At 38.9% G+C, this 21517-nt stretch overlaps 1 protein-coding gene across 1 annotated transcript in view; it reads left to right on the forward strand.

Annotated features, from left to right (window-relative positions):
• The window catches only part of PCDH15 (protocadherin related 15), a 495784-nt gene that overhangs the window by 367153 nt on the left and 107114 nt on the right, over positions 1–21517 (forward strand). Inside the window, exons 19-20 of the mRNA XM_062000927.1 lie at positions 5908–6213; positions 7366–7590. Coding sequence (XP_061856911.1) covers positions 5908–6213; positions 7366–7590 — 531 coding nt within the window. The remainder of the gene's footprint in view (positions 1–5907; positions 6214–7365; positions 7591–21517) is intronic.

The raw sequence follows: 21517 nt of genomic DNA on the forward strand, positions 1-21517 counted from the left end.
TTGACTCTGCCTCTACAGGTGCTTGAACTGATAGTTTTCTTCCCTTTGAGAATTGTAGAGGTGTGGGGAAGGAGGACTTGGATTAGGGCTGGATGCAACAAAAAAAATCTTCTATTGAGAAAACAAGGCAGAAATGAGTAAGTTCTTTCTTCAGTTGTCTGATGTTGACATGTCACTGTGGCAGGGGAAGAGCGAGAGATCATATTTGGAAATGTGAATTATCATTTGTGCTGCCCTCATCTTTGGTAGCTTTGGCTTGTTGTAGGACAGGAAAATGTGTTGTGCACATGTCCTTACACATACAAGTAAGATCAGGTGTGTAGGGATTTGAAGATAAGGTGAGACAGAGACTGCACTATAGGGAACAGAAAAAATCTGGCCCATTTTGTTCTCAGAGTTTGCCTTGATCTTTTCTTTTTTAATGCTAATGGACAATGCCTAATAGAAGAAATTTAGAATGTTGGTATAGCTCAGAGAAAAATAATATCTATGATTTCTATTTCATTTTTGCAACTGAAAACAGGCAGGGGAACTGGTTTCTGGAGAGACTCCAGAGCTGACATCCTTTAAGACCTCCTAGCAGATAGATTTTGGGAGCACTTGGAGAAAAGAAGTCCAGAGCAGATGCCTCCAGAATTTGTGGAGTGCTGTGTCTCAGCTTGCAGAGCTTGATTACTTAAACAAGTACTCTGTGTGTTTCTGAAAAGGCTGTTATGGCCATTTTTTACCCTCAAAGACTGGATTCAAACTTGTGATTTCTTGGTGCAGAAGCTAAGACAAGAGTGGAACATTATAGTCCCAGGATCACCAAACTTGGTCTGAACTGAAAATGGTTGAAGATTGCCATGGATCAAGTGAATGTTTGCAGATGTATGGCTCAGAGATTATTTGAGGCACAGATAACCTCCAAGTAACAATATGAAGGGGTGAAGAGGAGAGGACAAGTACCCATCAAAGAGTGCTCCTCTCCTCCTTTGAATGCTCATCTGATTAAGCAGATCTTGTAGTTGGATATATTTTCATTCTTACTTATATCCAGCAGGTGCTCACATGCAAGTCTTCCCCTCCACATATTATTGTGTAGTAGAGGTGACAGAAGCAATGCATGCAGCCTTGTCTCAGATCCTCTCAGACATTAGTGGTGCTAGAGGTAATTCTTCCCACCTCCAACGTTTGAGGAGCAGTGACAGTATTGTGCCATTGTGGGATCTTTAACATTACTTTCAAAATTTCTCTTTTTTTGCTGGCTCATTTTTCTTATTTGTTTTTTGTTGTTGTTGTTCTTGATTTCTATGGTGTCTTGTCTCCCCTGTGGCCTCTGAGGGCTGTGTTGCCTACAGCAATTTTGTCTGATGTTTCTGCTGCCTCTACAAAGCCTGCATTTCTTGTATGAGCAACATCTGCAAGGCTGGGAAGAGATTTCTGCCTGTAAATAGATCTATAGCTCCTTTTAAGATCTGCTGTTATCTGGCAGCCTTTTACTAACTAAAGCTTCAAGGCTCTTACTGTACTTTTTATGTGCAAATCGGTGAGGATGAGTTGTGGTTGAAAGTCTTGCATGACGAACTTGGGCATAGGAATGAGCTCTGCCCTCTAGTCATGCCATAGTCTCTTTGGCTTTGTCTTTAGGACTTTCTTTGGGACTTTGGTCATATAGAAATGAAATGTTTGCTTACTTGTCTCCATCTCTAGTAAATGTATACCCAGATAATTCAACTCAGCATTTAGTATGAGCAAATCATATTAAATTTCTTGGCATATTACTGTCTTCTGGTTTAAGGGTACTGATAAGTTCAGGTGGGGCTGACTTTTGCAGCAGAAGTTTCTGAATGCACAGCCTGAAGTTTGTTGTGCAGAACTCCTCCTCCCTTGCTTTCTTGTCAAGGCTTGTGATACGTGCATGCTGGCTTATATCATCAGTGACAGATGAAATTAAGATGACTTGAAGTCACTCATTTTTATAACAAAGCAACAGCTGTAAACAGGAAAAGATAGTAACCATGCCACAAGCAAATCCTTTGAAGACTTCTCCATGGAGCGTCTGGCCAACGGGCTCTGAGAGACTCTGAGAGATGAAATGATTTCCACATGGAAAAAGTTTATTTTATGTACCTGTGAGATGGGATTCTTTTAGAAAGTAGATTAAATTCTTTTTTTCTTTCATATCCATGAAGAGTAGATTATCTCTTTTCAGGTTTATAGTGATAAAGTGTTAATTAATGGAGATCTTAAACTATAAAAGAGACCTAATCTGGCAAAATAATAGCAAGGGGTGTCTGCGCGCGCACACACACACACGCACGTGCGTTCCCTGTGGCCTGTGAGGAGGCCATGGTGGGGCAGGAAAATGTGAGGGGCCAGGGACATTCTGACATAAAAGCTTTTTTGCTGTGCCATAGGGGAGTCTGGACTGGAGGAGGCAACCCCTAGAATAGGCTTGGCAGCTGCCACGTATGACTTTCTGGCCTTTCCAAGTCTTTCAGGATCACAAAGCCACCTGGGATACATTGGACAGTGCTTGTACAACTTGTTATAACTTCTCAGCTTTTCCCTTCTCAGTGACTGTGCTTCTGCATGGTATTCATCAAAGATAGTTGATGCAAAGCATTGTCCAAGGAATAGGATAGTGGCTTTGTAAATAGGCAATAGTTGTTTCTGATGTAACAGCACAGATAGAGCAGGAGCTTGGGGGAAGGTTGTTTTTTTTTTTAATCTGATAGATAACAAGAGAATCAGTATGGTAGAAATTTTCACAGAATCACAGAATGGTCAGAATTGGAAGGGACCTCTAGAGATTATCTAGTCCAACTCCCTGCTAAAGCAGATTCCCCTCAATGAGGTCACACAGGAAAGCATCCAGGCAGGTTTGGAAACCTCTAGAGAAGGAGACTCCACACCCTCTCTGGGCAGCCTGTGTCAGGGCTCCCTCATATGTGAGAAGTTTCTCCTCATGTTCAGTTGGAACTTCCTGTGTTCCAGCTTGTGCCCATTACCCCTATCCTGTCACCATGCACTGCAAAAATATAAATACTGGCTCTATCTTCTCAACACTCACCCTTTAGGTATATATAAGCATTGATAAGATTCCCCCGCAGTCTTCTCCAGGCTAAACAGCCCTAGCACAGGGCTTTTAATTGTAAGTGGACAAAATGGAACAAATTTCTGTTTGAGAAATTTGATTTTTCAGTCAGAGCATCCTTCTGAAATTTGAATTTGCCTCATGGGCCCTTCCAACTCCCACCATTCTATGATTCTATGATTCTATGTTGTGGAAGCACAGGAGTAAGACATGTAACCATGCACAGAGCTAATACTTGTTTTCTTATGTCTTTGCTTGATTTGTCACCAATGTTATGGTGGTAGTATAATAGTTTGGGTTTAATAACGATGATTTTGTTTAGAAACAAATAAGTCTTACACAATGTGGAAAAGATGTTTATACCCAAGGATGTAGACAAATGAGTTTACAATATATATTTTTGGGAACCAATTTTCAAAGCCTTCCATATATTTGAAAGTCATTTTCATAGAATCAAATAATAGTAGGGGGCTGGAAAGGATCTCTAGAAATTATCTAGTCTAACCTCCTGCTAAAGCAGATTCACCTTGATCAATTGGAATGCATCCAAATGGATTTTGGAAAGCTCCAGAGCAGGAGACTCCACATCCTCCCTGGGAAGCCTGTGCCAGTTTTTCCTTCAGTTTAAGTGGAACTTTTTGTGTTCCAGCTTATGTTTATTGCCCCTTGTCCTGTCACTGGAGGCAACAGAAAAAAAGTGATGCCCTATCATCTTGGCATGCACCTTTTAAGTACTTGTAAGTGTTATAAGGTCCTTTTCTCAGTCTTCTGTTTTCTAGGCTAAATAGCCCCAGTTCCCACAGCCTTTCCTCATATGAAAGATGTTCCATTCCCCTGATCATCTTGGTGGCCCTGTGCTGGACTCTTTCCAGAAGTTCTCTGTCTCTTGAACTGGGTAGCCCAGAACTGGACACAGGACACCAGATGAGGCCTCACCATGGCAGAGCAGAGGGGGAGCAGAACCTCCCTCAACCTGCTGGCCACACTCTTCTTGATGTATCCCAGAATGCCATTGACCTTCTTGGCCATGAGGGCACATTGCTGGCTCATGGTTAGTTTGCTGTCAACCCGAACCCAGGTGCCTCTCTGCAGAGCTAGTCTGAATTTACTTTCCTTAAAAGAAAACACAATTAAAAATTAAAAAACACAATTCCAAATTAATCTTGAATAAAAATGTTACCTTGTTTATTCTCATAATTTCCAGTGGTGATATTATTTCAGATTACTCTTAGTTTTCTGGTCTGTTTTATTTTTTTTTGTTTTGTTTTGAACTTCAGCTGTGCAGTATCAATTGCTGTAATATGGCTTTAGCTTAAATTAGAGGCAGAGTGTGAGGACTGACCTTCATGTGTTGGAGATTGTCTTATGAAGTTGAATAGTGCTGTTAATGTCTTATCCAGAAGCTCTGCAACTTACTGTGTCTTTCCAATATTTTGAGTTTCTTTCAGTGAGTCTAAGTGTCTGTTACTGCATACTTGGAACTTTTTTTCTTCTTGGCTAGCTTTCATATTGGTTTCCATTGTGTCATCTAAGAGATCTTTCTGCTCAGATCAGTTATTTCACCAGAGAAAATAGAATTGATTGTAAACTAATATGTTAAATGATGTTAATCAGAAGGATGCATTATCCATAGACTTGTTATTATGAAGTTGTAGCCATTACTGCTTAGCACAATGATGTAGTGCAGGGGGAAAGCATGGTGAAATTTTTCTTATTAACAATTTTAATTAACTTTTAATTGATTTCTAGGAAGATAAATGGTTTCATTACACAGTCTTAAAATGAACACCTTCACAAGAATTAAACTTTCATTGAAACTTCCTGACAATTGTTCTGATAACAAAACATGAAAATCTCTTGTGATCTTCCCAGATGTGTGCAGCCTTACTTACAGAGTCAAATAAATGAAAATGTCTTGCTCACAGACTGCCCTTTGTCGAATTTACATAACCTTATTCATTGTGCCATAATTTAATTAAGAGGAGGAAAAATAACAGGTTAGCACTCAAACTATGTTGAGGGCCTGGAAGCTATAGGAAAATCATATTAATTTTGTCCATCCCTATAAGGTTAGTTAAGCAATACCAAGAGTTATTTGACTGATACTGAAATCTGAGAATTCGATCAGTATGTGAGAACAAAGACACCAACCAAATAAAATATCAACAGTCTCTATTGCAATCATCTTCTGCTTCTGAGTGTAGAAGAATAGAAAAAAATATGTTAACATTTGGTTTCAAAGAACGTGATCAACTATAAAAGCTAAGAGGGTATTCAGAGAGCAGAAATTAAACATCACTGAATGTGACAAATATGTTAAGTGAAAAGAAAGTTGCTGATGTGTCTATTTGAACTGTGAGCTGACTGCATTCATCTTTCATCTAAGTATATAGTCCATAATGATTTGGGCAGCAGTGAAACACCTAGATCAGAGTAAAATAAAAATTCTCCTCAAGCGCCACCTAGCTTTGAAGATGCTTCAGCCTTAGACATGAGGGCTCAACTTGAAAAGCTTCTAGTTTGTCTTCTGCTTAAGTGCACAGTTGTCCAAGTCTGAGAAACTAAATGTATATGTTCTATTGAAGTCCAGCTGGGATCCTGTAAACCTACCTTCTGCCACTGCAAATTGGAAACATTTGTTTCTATGAGATATTTTATCTTCAAAAACATATTAGAAAAAGGCAAGCTGCCGTACACTAGAAACACTGAATAGCCTACACAAGCATTGTATTTGATAGAATATTACTCTAGCTTACCTCCATATTCCCCTGTAGCTCCATGTAGGTATTTAAAATGTGCATTAAAACATGATTCCTTTGTTTCCTCAGGCTACAGACCCAGATGCTGGTGTTAATGGTCAAGTTCATTACAGTTTGGCAAACTTCAACAATCTTTTCCGGATCACGTCAAATGGTAGCATTTATACAGCAGTTAAACTCAACAGAGAAGTAAGGGACTATTATGAACTTATCGTTGAAGCAACAGATGGAGCTGTGGACCCCCGCCGTTCAACACTGACTTTAATGATCAAGGTGCTGGATATTGATGACAACAGTCCTGTTTTTACTAATGCTTCCTACACTGTCTGTGTGCCAGAAAATCTACCACCAGGCACTGTCTTCCTGCAAATAGAGGTAGGAAAGCATTATAGAGTGAAGATGATGTTTTGTAAATATTCTGCAACACTAAGCATATTCTTATTTAACTTGTTAATGAGACTGCAGTAAAAGATTGCAAACTAGGATGGGAGAAGTTATGATACTTGGCAAACTGAAAAATGCATGACCTTTAGACAGGTACATAAAAATAGTTAGGAACTGTGGCTCATTTGGAAGTGAGAGCGATTATTAAAAAACGCACAACAAAATCTGCACTGTTATTATCATTTCTTGGAATGTTGTTTTACACATTTAAAGTATTTTTGACTTGTTTTGAAAGTTGATCTTATTGCTTCCACCTGTTTACATTAGTAGCGAAAGAGAGCTTTATATCAACTGTTTTAGACATTTAAGTTAAACCTAGATGTGTAACCTCACATCATAGTTAATGGAGACAAACAGTTGCCTCCAAAAGGAATTCATCCAGTACTAGGATCACCATCTAAACTGGAGGAAAGTGAACAGCTGAAGGTGTTATCTGCTCTTCACCGACTATAAAAAATACTTGTACAAATGAGAGTTAACTGTTCAAGGATGAGCTAGAGCTTTAAAGATAGCAGAGATTCACTTCCTGTAAGTAGTTGATATATCCTCTTGATGTTTTGTCAGCATCTTTTAATGAGAAGAATCTCATCTGTCCTGAGACAGCCTGACTGTAGATAAATTTAATGTCAAATTACAGCTAAAGCAATCACATAATACTCCTTACCCTAATGAAAATTAAGTACTGTCTAAACACTAGTATGAGGTAAAAACATCCATGCTGCCATACGGGATGAGCTGAAACAGCTGCTTAGCCCAATGTGAACCCTTGGCAGTGGCTGATATAGCAGGTGCCCAGAGAAGAGAACAAGAACAGGCTGAGCTTCCAGTGACTCTTGCTCAGAATATTGTGCTCCTTTATTGTCACAGGTATCTCTGGATTTTATAACCTTCAGTGGATTTGTTATTCCTATGTTTGTGCAACAGTATTGACCTCCAATACTATTAAAATGACACAAGAAATCTGAAGTTGTTTGCAGTAGTTTGCTCTCTTATATTCTTATAATTTAGTAGGATTTTTTTGTGAAACTGGATTTTGTTTGGTTTTATGTACTATTTTTTTCATCTCTACATGGTGTGCACTAGGCGAAGGATGTTGATCTTGGCGCTGACGTTAACTATCGAATACGAACACAGGAAGTACTAGAGTATTTTGCACTGAACAAGTATACAGGTGAATTATCACTTCTGAAGTCCTTGGATTACGAGTCATTCTCTGACACAGAAGCAGCCTTCACCTTTCTTGTGGAAGCCTTCGATAGCAAGGGCACTATGCCTCCTGGTCTTGCTACTGTCACAGTGAGAGTGAAGGTAAGAGGAATAACTGGACAATTGCTAGCATCCTCTCTTATTTGTTACAAAATACTTCTACAGCCCTTGCGGATGTCCTGATGAGGCAGTAGAGCACACTAATAGGATGTCTGCTTTTCTGCATTTTTACTTGTATGAATCTACTGCCTTTCTGACAGCAACTTGTTCAGTTAAACATACACTTTATAACAGCTGTAATTACTTTTCTAGATGCAAGTACATGGTTAAATCTTGGATTTACAAAGTAAGAACACCTGACACGTATACAAGTCCTTTAGAATCCCTGAAAGGTTGAAATAAGTATCTGATAGAACTGTTTGAAAAAATGACATCATTATATTTCAGTTAAAGCTGTCATAAATTGGAATTTTAATAACCATTTGGGTGTATTGAGTGTTGGTGTGGCACACCATGTCCTGCATTTCAGATTCTGCTGCTTGACAATACAGAGCTGCAAAGGAACAGACTTGTTTAGTGGTCTTGCACGATTAATCATTTTTATGCAGTGAGTTACAGCATCACTTTAGGGTTTCGGTTATCTCACCAGTAACAGAGGGATAGTAGTAATCTCTTCGGTAAGGATCCACAAATGAAAAGCATTTGTAGCTAAAATATTAGCACTTACCCATCTTAATTTAGTTGATGTACTCTTGTCCAAGAGGAGAGGATAGTTTAGATGCTCTAACCATGCCTCCTTGCATTTACAGAGGTGTAGTTCTTCAGCCAGTCATTTGTCCTTCAGAAGCACAGTGGCTTCATTTTTATTGACTTTGTCAGTGAAGAACTGGGAGCTGTGGGAGAGAAGAGTTTAATTACTCGTATTTTAGCTAAGAAACAAAAATTGTAGCAATAACAAAAGCATAGCTCACAAATGTGAACTTCATATCTGACGACTTCAGTTTAAATGTAAGTCTGTGGAAAGTATTTAGCATATATGAATCAGTCTTGGGTTTAGCTTACTGTGTATCTGCAGATGCTATGAATTGCCACATGATTTTGAGTAATTCTGTTTGTCAGTCTTTAGTGAGCTCAGAATTATTTTAGGGACTTTAAATGTCTCCAATTATTAGCATTGATGACAGCATAAGAAAGCTTCTATCTGTGTGTCTGCAAAATTTCCCAGGCTGAGATGAAAGTCATCCGTTTCCAAATAGACTATACCTTTCCCTGATGGTTTCCAAGTCAATCAAAGAAAACAAAACTTTTGACATCCTTCCCTGAGACTTTTCTGTTATCCTTTTAAGGAGGAAATTGCTCAAGCCTGGTTTTTTTCCAAAAAGAAACTTTTTCCCAGAACAGTGAATTTTAGAAAATTTTAGACATTTGGCTTTGGGTGTTTTTGTTGGGTTTCTTAAAAGTACTTGTTTTCAAAACAGGACTGTATGCAGAGAAAAGCTGTAGTCTGCATCATAGGTCTGACCCAGCTATCTGATTGCACGTTTGTACTGTATTCCTTAGTGACAGGGTACGGGGGGGGGGGGGGGGTTACACTTCAACTTGATGGCCTTACGTAACAGCAGTTTGTATATTATCAAGGGAGGTAGTGTGGGAACGAGGAGTGGAAGAAGGGGATTACTAGAATAAAAAAATGGATGTCTTCTTTTCCTGGAAACTGTTCCCACACGTGAGAAACAAAAGAGGAGCATGGTGATACTCGTGCAGAATGGGAGTATGGGAAAGGCTGGAGTACTGGACTGGAGACATAAGTAACAATTTCTGTGGGAAAAGGTGTTAGGCTGGAGACAGAACAGGGCTTGATAGTGAGAACAGGTAGCTAATATTTCAAATGAAAAAGTTTCTTTTGTTTATTTTCTCAGTATTGTCATGCTCATTCACAGGTTAACTTTTGTATCAGATCAGTAGAAATTATTAAATCTCATATATATATGTTACTGAGATGAAAATGATGCTTAGGTCCCAGCCTTGAGGAACAAGTTGAGGCAGTAGGTTTTTGAGTAGCAGCTGAGAGAAGGGGCAGGGATTAGAAAAACATTTTTAATATCTCATTTTGTTGTGCAGATGTCATTAATAGGTTACAAGTAAGATGGTGGAAATTTGGAACCCTGATCAAAAGAGATGTCTGAAGTAGAACGAATGGTTTAATTTGAGCCTTTAGATGAACTTCCCAGAAAAAAAAAAAAAAAGATGACTGGGTGGGGAAAGGTAGAGATGGAAATCGGAGCCTTGTGCTATCCCTGTGTGAGATCAGAAAGATCCGCAAGAGGACACCTTGAATGGTTGATTCAAGAGCCAGCAGCAGAACAGAGATGTGGTGTGTTGGAACACAAGGGAGAACAAGGAGAAGAGCAAACCTTGACTGTGGAAAAAAATACAGCAGTAAAAAGTGCATTGTAATGCAGTTCTTAATGGAAAAGACTGATATTCCCCCCTGTTCTGAGAGGGGAGAGCTGATGTGCCTTTGCTGGGGATGAGAAGTCCTGAGCAGTGGAGAGAGGGCAAGGCCTGAAAGTTCTCTTGAGGCTAGAAAAGGTGTATGCCTCGTGCAGGGCCAACACCAGCACATCCTGGTGAGCCAACATTTCTGTCCAGCACTCATGGACGATGTTCACAGGGCACTGAATTTGCCCCTAGGTCCTGAATATCTGATGACTTAAACGGCCTGCAGGTATAGTGTTCTAGAGCCTCATATACAGTGTATTTTCTGAATGCAGTCCAGACTTTTATTCCTATGCAATCTCAATCACAGACTGATCTGCTGGTTTAGGGCATAGCTAAACAGGTAACTCATGATGAGCATGGTCACTGTTTTATTGCAGTAATTTACAAATTTTTGTTGGCCAATAAAGATGTCTGCACAAGGAATTGACAGGGTTCTGCCAAATTGGAGCCAGTGTTCAGGGACAGAGTGCTTCTGCCATGGCTCCAGGGCAATTTTTATCTCTCACTCTGCATGGTTTTTGTTCCTGCTCTGGCACCATGAACTGGATGTGTTTGCTCTTAGTAGTAAACATGCTTTCACCTTATTTAGAAGATGGTATTAGAGTAATTGTTTTAACACACAGCCTGTAACCCCATATAGGAAATAAACCAAATGATGGTGGTAGTGCAGTGGATGTGGTTTATCTTGATTTCAGCAAAGCATTTGCCATTGTCTCCCACAGCATCGTCACAGCAAAACTGAGAAAGTGTGGGCTGGATGATCAGGTAGTGAGGTGGATTGTGAACTGGCTGAAGGGAAGAAGGCAGAGAGTGGTGATCAATGGGGCAGGGTCTAGTTGGAGGCCTGTATCTAGTAGAGTCCCTCAGGGGCCAGTGCTGGGACTGGAACTGTTCAATATATTCATTAATGACCTTGGTGAGGGAACAGAGGGCACTGTCAGCAAGTTTGCTGATACTAGACTGAGGGGAGTGGCTGACACACCAGAAGGCTGTGCTGCCATCCAACAAGACCTGAACAGTTTGGAGGGCTGGGTGTGGAGAAATCTAATGAAATTCAACATGAGCAAGTATAGAGTCTTGCATCTGGGAAGGAATAACCCCATGTACCAGTACAGGTTGGGAAATGAACTCTTAGAGAGCAGTGTAGGGTAAAGGGACCTGAGGGTGCTGGTGGACAGCAGGTTGAGCATGACCCAGCAATGTGCCCTCATGGCCAAGAAAGCCAATGGCATCCTGGGGTGTGGGCAGTAGGTCAAGAGAAGCTCTCCTCCCCCTCTACTATGCCCTCATGAGACCGCATCTGCAATATTGTGTCCAGTTCTGAGCCCCTCAGTTCAAGAAGGACAGGGAGCTGCTGGACAGAGTTCAATGAAGGGCCATGAAGGTGTTGAAGGGAGTGGATTATCTCCCTTATGATGAAAGGCTGAGGGAGCTGGGGCTCTTTAGCTTGGAGGAGACTGATGGATGACGTCATTAATGTTTACAAATATGAAAAGGGTGGGTGTCAAGAGGATGGAGCCAGGCTGTTCTCACCGATGTCCAATGATAGGACAAGGAGCAATAGGTATAAGCTGGAACAAGAGATTCTAAAGAAACGTAAAGAAGAATTTCTTCACTGTGAGGATGTTGGAGCACTGGAACAGGCTGCCCAGATGGGCTGTTGAATCTCCTTCTCTGGAGACATTCAAAATCCACATAGATGAGTTCCTGTGTGTCCTACTCTAGGTGGTCCTGCTCTGGCAGGGTGGTTGGACTGGATGATCTTTCGAGGTCCCTTCCAGCCTTTAAGAGTCTGTGATTCTCTGATTCTGTGAAAACTGAACTAGAGAAAACTAGAAGTAACCATTAAAGCACTACTAGGTCCAAGCAGGGAATTTGTGTAACCATTAAGGCTTCATTCCTTACAATCCCCAGAGGATTATTTGTAGTACAGAGATCTCCAAGTGCTTTTGGGTTTATGCTGAACCAAAAGCATTGCAATTTTTACCATGTAAGAGGATTCTGTTAACCAACTATGGACAACATCTGATGGTGTCACATACCATTTATGTGATATAAAACCTAATGAACAGCAGTGCAATATACCCACAATCACACTTGGTGGCTAGGAGAAGGGTGAATACACACAGGGATTTTCAGGGATTTTTTGCATGACAAGTTTCAAGTACTTTATATTAGCCTTCCCTAAACTTGATCAAAAGATGGATTGCATAGCAGAATACTCACTGCAGAAAAAACCCAACAACATAATCTGTTACCTGCATGTCAGTATTGAAATAGGTTATTGGCCTCTGCTGCATCCAAATGTCCCTTTACATGTATGGAAGTCTTACAGCTCTTTTGTTAAGAAAATTAAAGGTATATTAATTAATTGTTGCGTTCTTTCTGGTATTACTGAGGAGGAATAGTATAAATTACATTGATTTCCTCTTGCCAGAAAGGTTAAAACATTTCAAACAGACTGAGATTTTTCTTTTTCCCTCAGTTCTCAGCTTCCTCTCACTCCTTTCATAACTTTTCACCTTAAACTGGAAGTAGTAATGAGTCACCTTGTCTTGGGATGGCATGGGAGATTGCACAAGTGTTCATTCAGAACAGCTGATGATTATATTCTGATCTGTAACCAAGGACACAAAACTTTATATTTTATATGATGTTTTTTATATATATAAATGAAATTATACTTGGCAAACTTTTTCAGCCTTGAAAATATACTTTAGAATCTTTAAAATATACTTTAAAATCCTTAGCAACTCCAAGAATCAATCAACATGTTATTTTTAAGTGGTTTACCACTCTCAAGACATAATTTCTCTCACTGTGAGAAGGGCAGTGATTTGCATTCACACAGTGTCTCAGAGGGCTGAACTGTTTGCTAAGAGTGCTTGTAGTGCATATTGCAGTGCACACAGGTATCCCCTCCCAGTATACTCTTTCCCAGTATTAGAAGAAGGAAAATTATTTCTGTTAAAATGGTGTGCTTATTGTTAGGATTTACCTTTTGGAAATGATTGCTTTGGCAATAGAACTTCTTAATGGAAAGAGGAGTAACCTTTTTCCAGTTCATATTGCTGTAGAATAAGTAATATGTTCCTAAATATGTGTTAGAAGAATTTCTGTATTATGGGATCTGTAAGGTACTGGCATATTTTATGCTGTGTCCTCCTCTTGGTATTATTACCAGCATTATTTTTGAGTTACCTTATATCTCTTTCTCCTCCTTTTGTGTTCTGGAATTGGTTTTCTTTTTAGCTTTTCAAGTAGAGTATGTAGTGTAATGAAGCCATTTTCTCTGTCTGATGATTCAAATTGATAGAGCAACAAGAATAAATGCCATACTACAAGACTGCCAACCAAACAGTTCATGTAACTCCCACTGTGCCTTAATTCCAACAGACTGTTAGAAACATTATACAACAAATTTCCAGATTTAGTAAAACGGACTGTTCCTGTGAACATCAATAATCATATTGCTATCAGCAGAGAGTACACAAACTGCAGCTGACAAACTAATTTTTCAGGAGAAGTATGCCATTTACAAGTCAGAAGTCATCATATGCTTTAGATCATGCATTATTTACATTGATTGGTACTTATTGTAGAGCTGAAGGTGAGTATTTCACTAGGCAAAGTCTTCGCTTCGTTGGGATCTTTGTATAAAAGAAACACACCAGGCATGCAAAAATGTGTAACAGCTAAATCTTTATCTCTGGCGTGATTGCTTTGAATGATCCTTCATCATGACTGCTTTTGCTGTCCTTCATAGGCACATTGGAAGCAAATTACATGATCTTGGTTGTAAAGATGCCATAGAGGTGCAGAGCTTCAACCTGCTTATAGAAGAAAACTCTCTTTGTTTCTCTGATAACGTAAACCTTGAATCAGAACAAGGAAAAGTATAATTTATTTGCTTTCTTAGGGTAGGAATGTTAGAAAAAGCTGCATGCTTATGGAGGAATCACTCTCTCAAACCAAGCAGAGCCAACAGTAAAGCATGCAGGAACCTGCCATTTGAGTCAGCTGGAATAAACTATTGCAGCAGGACTCTTTCACAGAGCACACTTACTGTACTGCTGCTGAGCACAGGGGCACGAGTGTCTGTAGCGTTACAGAATGCTCAAATTATCGCTAGGAGAGAATGAGAGAAGATAACAACACAGGCTGTCATTAGGGAGAGGGGGAACATGTTGATTCAGACCCTGCTCCATAACGGTTTAAGCAGCCTTGCATATGTGGAGCTGCCACTGCTTTCTCTTCCTGCAGGTATTTACCACAAATTTGCTCAAGTCTTGTTTCTAATGAGCAGGTGAGCAGTTATGCTGGGATTTCATGTTATTGTGATCTTTAATTACAATATTAATGAAGGTTTTCTGTCAGAAATTATACAAGTAATGAAGGAGACATGGAAGATAAAAGATAATAGTGATTCAGTAAAGGTTGAATACATCATGAATTTCTAATATTTCTAAAATGAAATTTCCATGTTTTTCCATAAATTTACATCAACGAAGTTAATCCATCCTTTCTAAGAAGTAATGAAAACTGTTTCCCATTTGAGCAGTCCAGCAAAGTAGCAGCATGTAACTTACACAAAGGTTAAAAAAATGAGCCGCATTTATTCCAAAATGTAGCTGCTTATTTATGTCTTTTCTAGTGGCATTAAAGGAATAACAAGCATGGTGGTGGACTATAGTGCCAGTAGACAGATTTGGGTGTTTTTTTTTTTAAATCTCAACTTATCTGTTTAATGATCTGCTAGTCATTTATTGCCTCATATATTCCACTATGAATATTATCTCTTAATTTATATTATGAGTCACTTTAGGGCTTGCTGAGCAGTAAATATGTAAAAGAGGCAGTTATACCACGTTAACAAGCCTCTATTTTGTATAGCTTCAAAGAACCCTGTGTAAACAAGCACTGCAACCAATTACATCCAAAATTCAATGTGCCAGTTCATATAGTTTGTCATATTATCTTGTCATCATCCTCACAAGGATTTTGAACTTGCAGGACTTTCTCTAACCTCAGTCTTTCTGAATTAGTCATTGTGATTGATACATAAATCTAAAAGATATTTAAAATACTTATGGCAAAGATAGGAGTAGTTTTCAAGTAGTGGCTTACTTCAGTGGACTTAATGTAGATGTGAAGTTGAAATAATACCTTGGCAAATCAAACTGGGGGCTCACAACAAAAAGTTTGCTCATAAATGTTTTTGTGTAATCTTGGAGGATTAAGGTACTAGTGAGATGCTTGAACCTTAAAGGAGAATACATTAAACCTTTAAGGGAGTAAATGTTTCTTATATGAGGCTGAGAGGTTACATAAAGAATGGGAAGGAAATGCAAGGTCTTCATATTCCAGTATCTGGTGCAATTAGATATTTCTGTATTATGCCATGTAATGAGTTTGCTTCCCCCAAAAAGCTTCATTTTCCATGAGTCAAAACTTTTAAATATGTAATTTCAAGTGGAAATAATCACAGTAGGTTTTCCATCACATATATGATTATTGATGATAAAATTCACTTGTTATTGCATTTGTACAAGAAACAGTTTTAAAGAATCAGTGAGATAAGTGGGATTTTTTTCCCCATTACTTTTATCATATACATTAGGAAGTAGAAATTGCTGTGTACTCACCTTGTTTGTATAAATTACAGAAATTAACTGATGAAATTAAAGTATGAATTACAGAGTGAACAAAATTTAAAGTATCTTAAAAGAATTACATCAGTGATTTTAAGCCATTGCACAATTCCTCATTGCTAATCCCTTTGCAATCAATTTGAAAGGCTAGATATACCTGCATCTGTAATATTATGTTGCTGTTATCTACTCCACAGAATTATCTGGGTAAATGACAACAAATCACTCATTGAAGTTAATAATACCAGTCTTTTAGCTGAAGAATGAGAGCTTACTTGCAATCCTAAGATAGTGGTGGTTGTCTCAGTTCTAGGTTATGTATGACTTGCCTTCAGTAGTCTTTTAGAGGATTGCTAGTGGTCATGAAGGTCTGCAGAATGATATTGTATCCTCTCAGCTTGCGTAAGTGTGTGCTTAGGAAAAGAATGGATACAATTTACACACATGAATGAATATATATATATGTAGATATATCTCTATCAACTCTCTTGCCTCAAAGTAAAGATCGGTGGTTGTATTTTGCTGTAGCTTGGTACATGGTATGGTAGACATTTCAGAGAAGAGAAATAGAAGATCTTCTGGTAAACGGAATACAGTTGAACAACATTTTGAGTTTCTTTCAGAAAAATAAACTCACCTGTGAGAGAATGATTTTATCAAGTCACAGCTTGAATTTTCTGTTGTTTCAGTGCCGAATCTGTGACTCCAAATCTAGAGAACTTTTTTCAGAAGAGCTTTAAAACTTATTTGTAGACTATTGTGGCATTAAAGGTCACCATGACATTGAAAGTATATGAAATTTGTATTTCAACAGTCAATATTAAAATTCTACATTTGTGCTGTTCTGAATAAAGTTGGATAGTATTACATTGAAAAGCTTCAGAAACTTACTAAGTTTAATGAAAGATAATCAGATGAGGATTTACAGAAGTTGAGAAATTACTGAAAAAACTTAGGGCACCTGATAGCTGTTACAATTTAACACAGGCCGTAGGAATGGATGGTAAGTATGGCACTTAGAGATGCTGTAGCTGAAATGTAATGATGGTAGTGAAGACCTTCTCCTGTGTCGACAGCCATGAGTGTCATGCTGGAGGGATACCCTGCACGTGGCATTTCTCATAAAGCTAAGCAGAGTTTCAGGAACTATTCAAAGCATATCTACATCAAAATGAAAGCACTTGCTCACTTGAGCCCAAAACCCATTTTATTAAAGGGCAAAATAAGGTCTTGTGGCTGAGGTTAGAGACATCTGGGACCTTGGGTGCTTGTCACAAAGCATTCACTTCCCACTTTGCTGGCTTTTTTTTTTTCATGAACTAGTGGTTAACCAATGAAGAAAGTGAAAATTACTGTGGGAGATCAGTGTGAGTGAGGCTGCTCCACACAGAAGGATGAGCCAGGAACCAAGGGTGACCCAGTGTGTGCAGTGCACTCCCTGTCTGAGTGCAGTCCCTGTGAGGACATCACCAGATGGGCAGACCAACAGGCTCTGTGGACAACCCCAAGCAAGATGAGGGCATGAACCCGGTCTGGGATGTGTCCAGGAAGCCCAGCCAGGAACAAAAGCAGGGCTGGCAACCAGTATCACCGGAGTATCACTATGGCATCACCAGTATCACTATGGCATAGCCAGAGCAGGACTGGAGACCCTGACTGGGCTGAAATGGGGTCCTAGGCTCAGGGACAGGGTGTTGGGGGGCCTAGGTGAGGCTGGTCCAGACTGTTAAGGGCTATGGATGTTCTTGGGGCCATGACATCTTGTAGCCTCTTGGGTTTTTTTCATTCTGTTTGTTTAGTAATAAAATATCATGTATTATTTTATTTTTTTAAATAAGGCATTGTGTGACATCTTTCTCTGGTTAAGGAATGTGGGAAAGGAATAATGATTTTCAAGTGCAGGGTTACCAAAACACCCCTTTTGTTTCTGTAGAAGAGAGTTTCATGGATATAGCAGAGGAATGAGAAATGTGCCCTTGGAAGTCCCCAAACAGCAGGGGATTATTAAGCACTTGGAGGCAGCTCAGATGGGAAGCCACCAGCTCTGGTAATGTGCACATAGACTTAAGTGGCAGATGTTCAAAACAAAATGACAGCAGAAAATTACAGATACATATCTGTAGCTGTAGAAAAAGATTGCGAAGGTTTGAAAATTTCAGTGTGTGACATATGCTGTGCTTTGAAGTAAACCTTCTTACTGTCTCCCTTTGTGGGATTACGTTATGTACATTTGACATGACTAGAAGTAGGGATTGCTTTAGAAATACTTTTTTTTTCCTATTATTACACTTGTGATAAAAGCCATCAGACAGCAAAAGGAACTGTAAATGTGTAATATGCATTTATTATCTCAGACTCTGTTCAGTCCTGATGGTTTTTATAGCTAGGGAATGTTGATTTCCACTTAGACATATTTGACTAGAAGCCTTGGTATCAGCAGGTGTAATCAAAGAGTGCAGTCCTAAAGTCGTAGGAAAAAGACATGGATGTCTCTTCATGTAAATATTTACAAACCAAGAAAATGGCATATTTAAGAAGCTAGTAAACTTGAGTGATTTTTTTTCAACATGTCAGAAAGAAGAGAGTTTTAGAATCTTTATGATAAGATGCTTTTTGCTTAGCAGGTGAGGAGAGAGGCAAGGAGAAAGGCTAGCTTTGTGCAAAATTATGTTTGTAATGCGGGCTTCCCAGGTAGGCACTTGTACATACATACTCTGTTGATAACGGCAAAAATCAGCTACACAGGATGATTCTCTTAGTGGTCTAGATATATCAACAGAACCTATGAGTTTAATTTTCTTTGGCAGGAATTTGTCCCCTAGGAAGTATTCAGTGGATTAATAATTAGATTTTGCTGTCATAAAATTACAACTATTTTTAGAAACGATCAATACTTGCTTATAGTTAGTTCACAATCTACAAAAAACAGGAATTAAAAAATCAGACTATTTTTAGAAGCTGCAAAAAAAAACCCAACCAAAACCTAGATGGTTACATGTAAAAAAGTACAATCCTGATTTCACAAGATGGAAATTGGGAGAAGGTGAACCAGGTTGATTTTGGCTGAGTGTTGGGGAAGGAGAGGTTTCCCTCCCATTTGATAGGACTGCCCTCTACTGCACTGCAGCCTAAAGGCAGAAAGTTTTCCAGTGCAATAGCAGGATTCTTTTTGTAGGATAAAAGGGCATTTGCACAAATTATTATGCCTGAAATAGATATAGTTATGTATACATAAATGTATGTATATACGCATAAATATATATCAAACATATTGGAGCATCAGCTAGACTTTGCTTCTGTTTGTCTGGAGATAGCTGAAGAAAAAATAACTTAAGTTTTTACTCTATTTTTCTCTTATGGAACAAGATTTCTCCCTAAACAGCAAAAACAATTTTTATTCTTTAAAAAGTCTTTAGATGAGTAGTAATGTTCAAAGCTGAGAAGTCTGTCACTCATAGTAATGTTGCCTGTTATTAATGAAAGACAGTAACAGTCATGAGCTTCAGCTGGAGATGGGTGGAGCAAGTTAGGGGCCATATCCTGAGGTCATCACAACTGTATTCTCTCAGCAACCAGCAGGGAGGAGCTGTGGGCATGGTGTTTCTGGTTCCCTCCTTTGGATAGGATTTTCCAAATATCCTAAAAATACCATAGCAGCTCCTGGTGCAGTTGATCATCCCAGGCTTTGCTGCTCAGGTTATGTTTTGAAAGGATGGGACTTTATATTCATACACACATCTCAGTCCTTTGGTAGGTGGATCTTCAGGATCCAGTGCAAAGTCACAAGAATGCTGGGGCTGCCCCAATTTGTGACAAAGACTGTCAGTAAATCCTGGTGGATCTAGGACTGGGAGCTGCAGGGTAGTGACTACTCATGACCTGGACCACAGGGTTCTCTGCTGCCCATGCTGCACTGCACATGCAGGGCAGCCTGCTCTGTCTGAACTTTGGATGAAGTCACAGGGCAGTGATGGTGCAATAAAGAAGGCAGATATTTGCATCCAAGTTTCTGTGTTTCCTAGATTAGGAAATGAGGAGGAACAGGGGGATTATTTCACCCAAATGTTAATGGCTTAAGGGGAGTACAAGAATTAAAGGTCTCTTGGTGTCCTCTTAAATAAAAACAATATGAATGTTTCTGAAGTCTATTTATAACTCCGAAGTTAATTTCGTGCTAGGGACACTGTACTGCAGGTATTTCTCTGCTCTAGTTGTGTATTGCCCTCCACATTGGTGGTCACCACCCGTCTAGGGGCACCTAGTTTAGTATTAGTGCATTACAACTAGTTACTGTCTTAATGATTTTTAAATTACATATTGATTTCCTTCTTAACACCTTTTCACCCCCATGCTTTGTTTTTCCTTATTGATATTCTTAGATGACTTAGTTCACCAGTTAAAAAAATGGTGAAAAATATGTAGCATTTTCACAAGCTTAGCAGACAGGTTAGTATTTGCCTCCTACAAACCTTTTGATAAATAATAGCCCTTTAAATCTTGTGAATGAGGGTAAGGAAGTTGGTCAGGGAGTGGGATCATTCAGAGGGTAAGGAAGTTGGTCAGGGAGTGGGATCACTCATATGAAGGGTGATGTCTGAGTGAACAAATGAATTGGCATCAAGAAATCTCTTGATTCGCAAGAGTTAATATTTGAGCATCTCTCACATATTGTGCTTTCTTCATGCTTGATTCTTATTTTTTGTGCAAGGGAAGGATGTAAGGGTTTTTCCTGTTCTGCTCTTATTGTGCTTCCCAGCGTGAGCCATGTGAAACAAAACTGAACAAAAGTGGTAGACAGAGTATCTATGATTGGGAGAAAGCTTTGGGATTCTTTAACTTTCGCTCTGTTTTGTGAACAAAGATGTATTAAAATGTAATAAATCTGCAGTTAGATGAGCAATGACACAAAGACTTTTATTTATATAGAAATATGTGGCTGCTATTACCTTACTGTCAAAATACACAGCCCAAGTGTTTTGAAGGAAGATATATAGAGAATTCATTACGTCTGTTTTCTATTTACATATTTTTGTGTGTGTCTGATAATAGCAGCCCAGATTTATATGAGTGAAACAGTGAACTGTGAACAGTTCTAAGGTACTGTGGTTTTGCTACAAGAGTATGCGTAGGATTGTATGCCAGATTTAAAAGGTGATTACACTACTTCTTACTACCCTATTCCTCATCTATGATTGCACTCATATACTGCACTCATTTCTCTGCAAAGTCAGGTTTTGTGGTGTTTTTAGCAGAAGCCACCAGGTATGAAGTAACTTCAGTTCTTCAACTGTGTGTTTTTGGTCTCCAGTAATGACAGAAGCCCAGTACTTTCTTTAAATATTATTTTCTTTTGTCCAAAGTCTTCCCATGATGAAAACCTGAAAAGAATGTCTCCACATCTGTCAGAGAATGTTGAACATTGTTCACTGTTAAGTCCACTTTGATGGAAAATTGAATCAGTGACCTTTACTACAGGGACACAGGTTATAGGATTGGGATGGGATGAATGATCTCTTGAGCTATTCACAGAAAATAGGAGATGTGCTTTCTTTCTATACTCTAAGAAAATCAGATCTAGATTGTTTTCCATCCTTGGTTGTGGTGTTTTTTACTGTAAAATCAATAGTTTCTTTTTGTGACCTTTACAGTACCTTTAAGTGCTCATAATATGTAAAGAGAAGGAGATGATAACGTCTGAATTTCTTCAACATTTCTCTAACAAAATTTCTACTTACTCTACTGGGAATTGTCCAGAAGAATTGTTTCTTTTTACTGCCTCTGAAACAAGATTTTGCTAGAATAAAGAAAGCATTATAAGCAAAAAAACCCACCCACTATATTTCCATGTTATCTACATGTTTTGTTGTGAAACCTCC

The sequence above is a fragment of the Colius striatus genome, chromosome 8 (assembly GCF_028858725.1).
Source record: "Colius striatus isolate bColStr4 chromosome 8, bColStr4.1.hap1, whole genome shotgun sequence".
Classification (NCBI taxonomy): domain Eukaryota; kingdom Metazoa; phylum Chordata; class Aves; order Coliiformes; family Coliidae; genus Colius; species Colius striatus.